General features: G+C 31.9%; 1 protein-coding gene across 11 annotated transcripts in view; it reads right to left on the bottom strand.

Annotated features, from left to right (window-relative positions):
* IKZF2 (IKAROS family zinc finger 2) overlaps positions 1-12,518 on the bottom strand; it is a 197,510-nt gene that overhangs the window by 24,208 nt on the left and 160,784 nt on the right. For all 11 annotated transcript variants that reach the window (XM_074191447.1, XM_074191449.1, XM_074191454.1 and 8 more), the window contains one exon: positions 3,229-3,366. In XM_074191447.1, coding sequence (XP_074047548.1) covers positions 3,229-3,366 — 138 coding nt within the window. The remainder of the gene's footprint in view (positions 1-3,228; positions 3,367-12,518) is intronic.

The raw sequence follows: 12,518 nt of genomic DNA, 5'->3' as shown, positions 1-12,518 counted from the left end.
CGCATATATTAATTCTGTTTTACTAGTTCTTATAAGCTCTTTTGAGTTTTGAGGACTTAATATATTGCTGACTGAATGACAAAACTGAAAAGTCCAAAAGGAAAAAAAATACAAGCTTGACTCTAGGATGGTAAGGGGAACTATATAGCAGGGAAAAAAATGTGCTTTTGTGTTCCAAAGTTTACAACTAATCAGTGATCCCTGGGAATAATGTAAAGGCTAGGATCGATAAGTAAATAGAGATTATATCCAAAATGAAAGCTGAATTAACACTAGTTTGTTTTTGTTAGTAGGCTGATTTACCTTTATCTTTTGCTTTGGCAAATCTTGAAAAAAAAACTTTGTGTTCCCTAACTGATGAGGAGGACAAATAGTCATAAAATATGCTAGAAGGAGTAGGGCAGTTTGATAGAAAAAAAAAAAGTTTATAAACTGAAGATAATGAACAGAATGTATAATTTGAATGCAGTTCTGTGAGAATAAAAAAATGCTAAAAGCATTGTTTTGATTCACACCCAGGCAGTTTTTAGAATTGAGTTAATTTATTTCAGTGGCCATGTATATTGGTAGATTTACTTCTCTGATATTTAAACTATCTCAAAGTGACTGAGAATCTATAAGTATCTTAGAAAATGATCCTTCTATGTTGTGGTGGCCAGGTATTCTGCCACAGAGGAAAAATTTGAGAACCACTGACCTGAACTTAATATCTGTTCTCTAATTTATAGCTTTATTATTTTATGAATCTCTGAAGAAGAAACAATAATCTACAGATAATTTAATTATGCAAAACCAGGGAATGAGCAACAAAACACCTTTAAGAAAAGATTTTGCCATGGAAAAATTGTAGATAAACCAGAATTACCTGTGATTTCTTATACATGATTGATATATACTTTATCTTCACATTTCAAAAAAAAAAAAAGAAATCAAAACAAAAATTACTCTTTGTTTCACAGTTAAATCCATAGTTTGGCTTCTTATTTTCTGTCTAATAGACTGCCATGCCAACTAGTGATAGCTTTACTTATATAGAAAAATATTCAAGGAGGGGGTATGAGAAAACCAGGTAGGCAGGAAGTTTACTTCCCTTCTTTCCTTTTTATCCTTTTCCTCTTGCTCTCCCATCTTCAATACTACTTGTCTATGAATGTCACAATGATATACAAAGAAAGATCTCTGGTATCCTTCTAAATAATAATACCCTGATTTAAATGATACTTTAAGGCTTCTCCAGACTCAGGGTGATTAAATAATTTGCTCATAGTTTGAGACAAGGTTCAAATCCAGGTCATCTGACTTAAAATCCAATGCTACACGTTATATCTCCTTGAATTTCCTAAAACGCATCCAGATTCAATAAAGAGCTATTTAGCATTATCTTTGTGCAAGTATGGATAATAAAACAGGCAGAAAGAAGAACACAGTGGAGGTGGACTGAGGCAGGGGATAGGGGATGGGGAGTAAATATGTACATAATAGTCCTATTAGAGGGATGAGACTGTGATAGCAAATATGTATGTAAGCAACAATATTAAAGCAAGACTGTGTTTTTCCAAGTATTCCCAAGCCTGTTATAATAATATAACTTCTGAACAGTTTTTAAACAGCTGACTTCAGATTCTCCTAAGGTCAAAGAAAGCAATAAAATATTCCAGGAATCTCCCAACATCTGTTCCTCTAAGGATAACTGGTATTTGTAATGGATTCTAAGGAAATGCTAGAGGACTAAAGAAAACCAAATTATATGTAGTCAAAGAACCATCTGTTTTTCAAAAAAAAAAAATGTCAGATACTCTCCAGTGCAGCCACAGGTAGGAAGATAGGTGACATAAATTCTTTCAAAGTAATTAGCACATTACTCTATATAAGTGTTATCCTAGCATCTTTAAGCTAACACTCTTAAACAATATTTTGCATAGTACTATAAATTAATTTAGGTGTTGGGGAAGAATTGAAGTCCCATGTGTCTCTTCTGATCATATAAATAAATAATTCTCAGTCTTTAAGATAGGCAAACATACTTCTACATCAACAAACTCACCACTGGTTTGCTCAATCCAAATAATAAGAGTAAATAATACTATATTATATATATATGCACATATATATAAAATACATAATACTTTAAAGTTTTCAAAGCACTTTTCATATGTTTTCACATATATAAATAAATCTACATACAACATTATCTTATAGTTCCCCACCAGGTATTTTGCCAAAGACAAGAAACCTTCCTTCAAATTTAAGAACTTTCCCAAAATAGGACAAAAGAAAATTCTGCAATGAAAATAACTGAAAAATTAGGCTTTACAGTTGATCTCCACATGCAATTAAAAAAATAAAAACTATCTTCTATTCCAATCCAAATAAATTAAAAACAAAAAAGATTTAAAATGTAACAAAGCAATTTAAAACAAAAATACTGATATTTTTCCATTCAAAATAGTGACAGTTTTTGGTAGCCAATGAGTAAAAAAGATGACAAAATCCTCCTAAACATTTGAAGTTGCTTTTCATTCATAAGGCAGATATTCTTGAAAGTCCAAGTATTGTACTTCATTATTGGCAAAAAAAAATTGCCACCAAAGCCCTACAATTTTGTTTTGGATATTGCAGTCTTTAATTTCTTTAATTTCAATCTGGTGTATAGTATAGGCTTATTCCTATAAAATAAAAGTATTAGGCCATCTTGATATTTTTCTGCCAAAAAAAATGAAACCCAAACAAATCAATAATTTATTTGTTGTATCGTATCTTTGATTACCAGAATCACTGAGATAGTAAAAATACACACAAATAAACTTTAACTTAAACCAATTTATTCTTTGGGAAAACCTAAGGCTTGTTTGGCACTATTTCTAAAGGCTACGGTTCAGCCAACAGGAAAAAAAAGTATGGTCATTTTTCTACACTCATATTTCAAGGTGCCATCATAGACTTAAAAGACAAAAGCATGCAAAGTCACTGTGCTTATCTAGACAACCTTTTAAAAAAATCACAAAAACACACATAAACTTATCTGTAAATAATTATAACACTTCAATTTACTCCTAATATATATAATGGAGAAATTTTTACCTAAAGAGGATGACACTCTAATGAGAATTCTAATGTTAACAGAATTTGAGGTTATTTGACTCTTAAAAGAAATAAGTGAGAAAAAATTGAACACCAAAAGTGGTGTAAAAAAGTCAAGAAAAAGTCCTGAATGTCATTTCCACCCACCATGGTGACTCATGATCTGCCCAGAAGCCTCCATACTGACATTCTGAAGATAATTGTGGCAACGTTCCTTGTGTTCCTCCAGTGAACTGCGCTGTTTGTAGCTCCGTCCACAGTAGTTGCACTTGTGAGGTTTACCCACTGTAAAAAAAAAGAGGGTTAAGCGTTAGTACACCACAAGCCTCCTCCAAGCAAATCAGGTCCTACATTTATTATAGCCTAGAAATATACTTTAAATTGTTATTTAGACCCAAATGCTTCAGCAATTCGGAACTCTCCTCCACTGGCAAAAAAATATAATTATCATTCTCCACAAAAACTGAGAGAGAAAAGATGACAATATACAAAGCTGACCGTACCTATAGTGATAGGGGAAATCCTGAAACAAGCTCACATTTTTGACTAAATCCCATGCCATGAGCGGCCAATTGGATAAATTTTCTTTAGAATATCTGCACACTTTGTTCCCGCTGGTAAGCCCAGCAGTGGTTCCCATTAGGCTCTCTCACTATGATATGAGTCACATCTGGAAATGACCTCTCCTTCCTCTAAACTACAATGATACTTAAATTCCAATGTTACTTTGTTTTCTATTAAAATAACTCACTGTGTTTAATTACAGTTTAATTAAATTTGTGTCTTCTTTCTCTAGATTTCAAGCTACCTGATGGTAGGAAATTTTCATCTTGTCAAGTGAATAATAACAGGGAAGATTAAGTCTCCTTGTGAAAACAGAAAACTTTGCTAAAAACAAAAAAAAACCCCAAAACTGATGTGAATAAAGAATAATAAAAATGGAAAAAAATAAGCTGATGAGAAAAAAGGAAGGTGAAAAATATCTCTTATCTAATCTGTATTCTGAATGGCTAAGATGTCCTCAAATGTGGACAACTTTGCAATAAACCTCTTTATAGTCCTATTCTAATAAAATCAGGAATTAGCTGACTAGAATCTGTGAGTAGAAACCTAAACAATATTTTCTAATATACTGGACAATTTGTTTAATGAAATTTACCCTCTAATTCCCAATGAATCATTAGCTAGCTGGACTTGGTAATGTTACTATCAAATTTGGCTTACAAATTCAAAAGTTGTTTACATTTTCTAGGGAAAAAAAAGTCAAGCTAAAGATTAGCTGAATACATTTCAAAGTATAGAAACTTATTAGATAAGTATAGAGCATTTTATCCTTCTTGGTTTCAGATGGAAATACAATTCAAATAAGTACCACAAAAGCTTTGAAGGAGTTTATATAAATTACTTCAGTTGTTTAGATGATGCCAATCAGGATAAGAATATGAGATTGATTCTAACTGGGAATCAGCTTTGCTCAGAGGAAAAAAACCTCCAACCTGGACTAAAATTACATTTCTAATAGTAATAACAAACTATTCATAAAGGGAACTAAGGGATTGCAAATGATCCAGTAATACTCATTACCCATAACTACTGGAAAAATAATTCTCTATGTATATGTATCAAAATGATCCCTTATTCAAAATGCTGAGAAAAATTTTAGTTATGTCTCAAATGTAGTTTGCTATTTTGTCATACTATCACAAAATTTACCCATGTTTGGTAAAGACTAAAATACAGCCAATTTTTTCCTAGGTTCTGCAGGTGTTACTTTATCATTTTAATCTTTAACTGCTAAATATGAATGAAAAATACAGGAAGAACAAAGAGGCTGGTATTAATATCTGCATGAAAATCATGCTCTATGGGATTTTTAAAAAGTCAAAGTGTATACTAAAATTGTTTCACAATTAAAAGGTAATTTTTTACACTAATGCTATATGGAGCATAATTAATCTTTTTTTTAAGATGCTGATAGTCAGTCTTAGAATCCAAAGACCCTGAAAGTAAGAATCATTTCTCTCTAAACTGTGCATATTATATAATAATGAGAATGATTTCCAAAATTTTTAAGACATCATAAGTATATGTACTTGATATTGATAATATTCTTCATATTTGTATAAAGATGTTAATCTTACTTCACCGCGGGTAAGTTAAGAACTTTAGGTGGTTTCTCTTTGAGTGGATATGGATTTGCAGTGCTCAATTAAGAAAAAAAGTCTCAGAGTTCCCACAACATGCAATCTATCCACATCTCATCCATTCCTCACTGGAACCCACAGTATTTATCTACAAAACAGCTAAAAATGGTTCAGGAACCCCCCACTAGGATGAAATTAATGGCATTCTAATTGACATTTATGTGGCACTTAAAGTTTAAAAGGTATTATCCTCCTAAGAACCCTATCAGATAGGTAATACTATATATTACTCCTATTTTATGGGGGGGAAAAGATTGAGACTTGGAGAAAGCAAGAGACTTCTTCAAAAACACAAGATTAGAAACTAGAGATCACTAGATGATACAATGGATAGAGAGCTCTGCACTTGGAGGCAGGAAGACCTAGGCTCAAATTCACCCTCAGACACTTACTAGCTGTGTGACCCTGGTCAAATCACTTATCACCCTCTGTTTGCCTCAGATCCCTCAACTACAAATAGGGATAAATTAAACTACTTTCTTGCAGATTGTTATGAGGATAAAAGGACAGAATACTTGTAAGGTTTTTTTTCTTTAGCCTAGTGCTACCTGACACTCAGAAAATGTTTATTCACTCTCCCCTCCCCTAATTAGTGGCAATTAGCCTGAGTCTAGTATATTCTATTCACCTTTTAGATGTACAATAATCCTTAATATGCCACTATTTCAAAAAACTATCACTCAAACACCTAAAAAGTGCATAACATTTCTATAACAAAATTTTTCTTACTACATTGATCCCGTGTAATTGAGAATATTTCTTTAAACAGAATCATTTTCCTCTGTTCAAGGTCGAGATAAGGTGTTTAAAAATCTCTACCGAAGTTCACAGGTTGCATCTCTTTTTTTTTCAGGGAGATTAAAATCATTGGATATTCAAGGAGTTAACTAAGTAAACCACGAATGAGGGAATATAATGATGCCTGAAAAAAATTAGGATGTCAGAGATTCTGATCACCTTTCAAATTTCCAAACAGATAAAAAAATGCTTTATTTTGATTTTTTGTCAGTGTATATGTTTGAACCTGTAAATAAGTGAGTTATTCCATTCATACTGAAACCAGATCACAATCTTCAAAAACAGCTCCACTTTGTGTAAGTAGAAGGGAAATATTTTTAAGGAAATAAAAAATGGAGCAAAAATAATAAAAGTATTTGTAAACCAAAAAGAGAATTTAAGAAAATTTCTAAAGTGATTACTCTAACAATCTATAAAATATAATAATGAAAATGAAGTTGCAATTTAATTTTTTTAACTTCTTAGAACTGGATATAGAAAAGTTTCTATACCCAGGGTTTTTATTTATCTCTATGGAATAATATGAATATTGGTATATCAACATTTTCATTTAAAATTATACTTTTTCAGATCAGGTAAATAATAGGAGGAAATGACAAATGTTGGAGGGAAATGGGGAACTGGGACATTAATACACTGTTGGTGAAACTGTGAACTGATCTAACCAGTTCGGAGAGTAATCTGGAATTATGCCCCAAAAGTTATAAAACCTTTGACCTAGCAATACTACTATTATGTCTATTTCCCAAGGTGATGCAGGAAAAAAAGGGAAAAGAGTCTGTATAATCTAAAATATTTATAGTTGCCCTTTCTGTTCTTTGCTAGCAAAGAACTGGAAACTGAAGGGATGTCTGTCAAAGAGGGAATGGCTAAACAAATTTTAGTATATAATCTCAATGGAATGCTACTGTTCTCTAAGAAATGATGAGCAGGCTGATTTTAGAAAAAAAACATGGAAATCCTTTCATGAAATGATATAGGGTAAAATGAGTAAAACCAAGAGAACATTGTAGTGGATAGAGCACCAGCCTTGGAGTCAGGAGTACCTGAGTTCAAATCCAACCTCAGACACTTAATAATTACCCAGCTGTGTGGCCTTGGGCAAGTCACTTAACCCCACTGCCTTGCAAAAACTAAAAAAAAAAAAAAATAACTGTGACTGACTACACTAATACTAAATATTATAATTCTAATACTAATTCTAATAATGGTACTAATTATAATAATTATAATATTCAAATCAAATACAAAAAAGTAAACTTTTAATGTGAAGATAATATTTTCTCATTTTAATCAGATGAGAAAGTAGAGACACAGGTAATATGTGGTAAGCATCAGAGATTAGATTTGAATCATTCTACATGCTATTTTTTAACTGCCTTTAAGTCAAGTATATACAACACTCCTTATGCTTACAGTGTACCAGAAAGAAAAAAATAATATCATTTTACAGAGGAAAAAGGTCTCTAGTTAAGATTGTCACCTGCTAAAATGATTTTGATTTGGGAGGGGTCAGGATCCACACCTCTGTTTCTGAATAGCTGCATTCTATGAAGACACTGTTAATTTTTCTTAATGCATTATTTGAATATTTTAATGAATCACAAAGTTCTTGCATTTTTTTATTTCAGGAAGGTGATAATCTAGCCTTTATTTTAAAAAAAAGATAATTATGTTATGTCAACTGCAACAAAAATTGCTTAGTTTCAATATAAAATTCTCTTTTCTTCTATTAAACTTTCCATCACTTCTGCTCTGGTTTTAACCACATCTTTTACTTGTCTCTGCAACAGCTCAATATTAACAAATCTTCAGCTAGTTGAAGATACTTCACAAAATTTAAATCAGATCCCTCACCCAAGTTCTGCTGGTTAGGTCTTGGTTTTTGCTTTTTGGGTTTTTTTTTTTGGTAGAAGGGGAGGATTGGAAAGAGATTATTTAAGAAATCATAGTTTTCAAAGTAAAGTAACAATTTCTACCTGTAAAATAAAAATATCTTACCAGAAAGCTAAATATAACTGTTATTGGTTCAACTACATTTGCACTAAGTGGAGAAATGCCAAACAGTATATATACCATTAGCTCATAGCTTGAATTATTCAACCACCTTTCTGACTATTATTTTTGAGCACTCTTGGTGCTAGGATATATGAAAGGAGGGAGAAAATGAGTATAAAAATATGTAGTTTTATAGATACTACATCTCACTTGGAAGATTCTGATAGGGATGGAAAAGGAGAAAGGAGAACTACCCTGGAAGAGAAAGCAGAATTTTCTCATTTTAAAAAGAAACAAGGTATCTTACATTAAAAGAAAGACAGATCTAAATGAGGCAAGGTTACAATTGAATGAATTAAGTACCTGTGCACTTGCATTCTTTCTTCTACATATAAGCTTACAATTTTACTAACTCTGTTTATGAAGACCAAACTAGCTTCCATAATTACTTCTATTTCCTAATGATTTAGGCTATTCCACTTATAGTCTATCTCCTAATAACTTTAAGAAAATACACGAAGTGAGGGAAAGATCTTAATGACACAATTCATTCTCTAAATTACCTAATTTCTTCAGAGAAAGGCTTATTTTGCTATGTGACAATATAATACAAACACATTCCAATTCCTATTTCTTTAATGTGGGAGAAAAAGTTTAATTAATGTGGGCTATAACAAATTATACATGTGCATATTCTCATTTTAGTTCATTTAAGTCATGGATATTTTATACCCTAGTTTTCAAAGTTTCAATACCAAGCTAATTCAGAAGTCTTTAAAACAGTTCCAATAAATTGTTTAACTTTAATTCTAATTAGACATATTAAAATATTAATAGGGCAAGATTACTGAGATAGGAGAGAGCACCATAAGCATTTTAAACAATCAGGACCATTTTCACAAATAGTTTATATATATATGTTCTCTCTTAGATAGATAGTCATTGGTTCATTAAAATTACAAATAGAAACAATAGGAAAAACAAACAGGATAAGTTATAAACACACACACACATACGTATACACAGAATAAAAATTATGGAAAGGTAGAGGCAAAAGGATATTTCCTCTTTTTTTTTGGCAAGGCAGTGGGGTTAAGTGACTTGCCCAAGGTCACACAGCTAGCAATTCCACCTTTATTACATTTCTGACCTTTGCTCCCCTTTCTCTACTTTAACAGGAATTCCACTGAATCGTATTTTTTGTCTAGACTTTTTAACAGTCCTAATTGACTTCCAACTTCCAAGTCTTTTTCCTCTCATCTGCTTTGTTCATAAACTTTGTAAGACACAAATTGGACCATGAAATTTCCATGTCAAGAAAATAACAGCAAAAGTGTAAAGTCTTTTTATTGTTACTTCAATAACATCCACAATCCAAGCTCAATCTATCTTTCTAGATATTTCACAACTTTCTACTTCATGAACCCTCCACTCCTTTCAAAATGAATTACCAGTTATTCCCTAACTCTGATATTCTATCTCCTTCCTCTAAGCAATTCATAAGCATCTTATGCCTACTATGTTTGAGGCACTAATATAAAGCTGAACAAGCCAACTCCTTTGCTTGTGCTCCTAATATTCACTCACAAAAAAACACCTCAGATGTTACATCATCTCTGAAGTCTTCTCACTTCTCAGTTGAAAATACCAAGTTCTTACCTAAATCTCTACTGTATTTACTTATATTGCTATATGTTCTTTAGTAGATTATAAGCTCCTTAAGGACAAGGATTGTTTAATTTTTGTCTTTGTATACCTAATACTCCAATTCTGTGAACACTTTAGGCTCTTAATGTTGTTTAAGCGAATCAAATCTATTTTTGAATTTTGAAGAGTCAAAAATGGAAAAAAAAGCATGGAAAGTGCAGAATCTTATTATCAGGTATGTAACAGAAAATCATTTGTATCATAGAATTTTAAAAGTTGTAATGGATTACATATGCCACCTATTCTAGTCTCTTATTTTATAGTGGGTAGACTGAGATCATGAAGCATTAAATGTTTTGGAGTGATGGAACTAGTCAATGATAGACAGCTCTGGGACTAGAAGAAGCTGACTCTCTTGGACAGTCCTAATGCCTTTCAAATCTATGACTTTAAGAAAGTTTTAATGGACAAACAATGGATAGACTTTGAAAGTTTCTGAAATAAATTCAGTATTTCTACTTCTTTTCAGGGGAGAGAGAATACCTTTCTCTTTTTCAAAATGTGAAAAAGACATTATCCCTTACATTTACTCCAAATGGCTGTCATAAGGACAAATTAGTCTAATGTATTATAAATCTATTCAAATAAGAATATTTTATATATAATCTGTAAAAATCTTCTTTAGGAACAGGAAATATCTTAATCCAAACTCCCTTACTTATTTGGAAAAATCTTATGACCCTTTCTATGAACATCAATAAAGAATAATTACCCCCAAATCATGAAAGATATTAGTATCAGCCCTCCCACAATGCAATATTTTAGGGTATTTCATTAAGCATATGTCTATACATATGTTATGTATATGTACATATATAGGGATTTACATATATATATAGTATATAATTTAATAAAACCAATTGTAGAACAAATTTTAAACTTGTTTTATCTGCTGGGTTCATTTTTTCATACATGTATTCTGCTAAAAATAGCCATAAGGCATAAAACAATAGCCTGGTATCTGCCTTTACCTAGCAATGGTTTACAGATGGTTTACAGAATTGTAAAATGAAAGATAGAGCAATACTGACAAACTGTACAATCAACATTTTTTTCTATCTTGATCTTTTGCATTCAGAAATGTTAAAATATTAAGTTATTAATTAATACTGATACTTGATATCAATATTATAAAACAATATTTGTAATCCCTGGTAAAAAGAAGAGGGAAATATTGTATTCATCATATACCTCCCAATATATCCATGGTCTAAAGATAATGTTGAGAACCAAGAAAGGTGGTTTCTTCTCTTTTGATCCTATAGTTGACCTTAAATGAAATGCCAAAGATTGCTTGAAGAAATAAAGCAATATTTAATTTTTCCTACTGGTGAGATTAAAAATCAGGAACTAAAATTTCATCAAATGATCTACCTAAAATTCATCAGGCAAACCGAATCAAAATTCCTGGAAAACATGAGGATCAAGATTATTATCCCCCAAATGACAGTACTAATGCATAACATTAGGGTGATTTCAAAAGAAAAAAGGTCTCAACAATTGTTACATTCCCCAGTGATAGGCCAAAAAAAAAAAATGACAAAACTTGATAAAACAGATACAGCAGGTATTCCAAGACTAAATGTGAAGGGGACAGTTAGGATTTGTAAAAGTAACAGTTTATTTTCAAAATATTTTTTTTTGTTTGGAAAATAAAGGAAAATTTAGTTTTTTCATTTGGATTGTTCATGTGCAGCTCTAATAGCAGTTTCAGTTTTTCCTATCTTTTGAAAGTAGTATAGAGGCAAATTTACTAGAACTAAGTCTAGTCAAATGATTTGGATTCAAATCATAGCTTTTCCATTTAAAATCTTATACAACCTAAAATACTTCACTTTTTTGGACCAGAATTTCCTCATCTATGAAATGAAGGTTTTGGACAGATGATCAGTCTCTGACCTTTCTTCCTGCTCTAACATTCTATGATTCTTTTGATTTTTCCTACATAATGAATCTCTTCCATTCTCAATGCTGATTGAAGGAGGAAGGACAGGAAAGAATGTCAAAGTGATTGTACATGTCAGTGTTGGTTGGAGATGGGGGAGGGAAGAGGGGAGTAAGGGAGCTCCTTTGCATCATCTAGAATATGATCAGCTCCATACAAGATGAACTATCAAGAAGAAAGAAGCAGCTGCAGAATCTGAAAAAGTCCAAAGTTTTTCCAGTGAAAGTGTATAAAAAAATTGCAACTAGGGCAATAGGGTAAGTGGGGCATAATATTCAACAGGATGGGAAAACCCTTCAGCTGCATGTTCAGAATTCAAATATTCAGTCATATTCATGTGATCAATAATTCACCCAAAGGGGCTTTCTACTGAAATGACAAAAGACATCAAAATAAGTAATGAAATAAGGGATTCATCAAAATTCCCTAAAGACCACAAACACAATACCTAAGTGGTCTTACAAATTAGCAATGGAAATTAAGAGATGGACAGGGAAATCTCCATCAACAGGAAACAGAATGAAAAGAAATTAGGGAAGCTAGGTGGCCCAGTGGATTGAGCACTGGCCCTTTAGTCAGGAGGACCTGAGTTGAAATCCGGCCTCAGACACTTAATAATTACCTAGCTGTGTGACCTTGGGCAAGTCACTTAACCCCACTGCCTTGCAAAAACAAAACAATTAAAGGAAATCTAGGCATGAAATATCTACAAATTATTATATTATTATTTAAAAAATCTGATGGTGGATATTTCTGTAATTCTGCCACATTAAAATATATGCTTA

This window comes from Macrotis lagotis, chromosome 6 (assembly GCF_037893015.1).
Source record: "Macrotis lagotis isolate mMagLag1 chromosome 6, bilby.v1.9.chrom.fasta, whole genome shotgun sequence".
In the NCBI taxonomy this organism is placed as follows: Eukaryota; Metazoa; Chordata; class Mammalia; order Peramelemorphia; family Peramelidae; genus Macrotis; species Macrotis lagotis.
The sequence above is the reverse complement of the archived record's forward strand: the minus strand, read 5'-3'. Positions and strand labels throughout refer to the sequence as shown.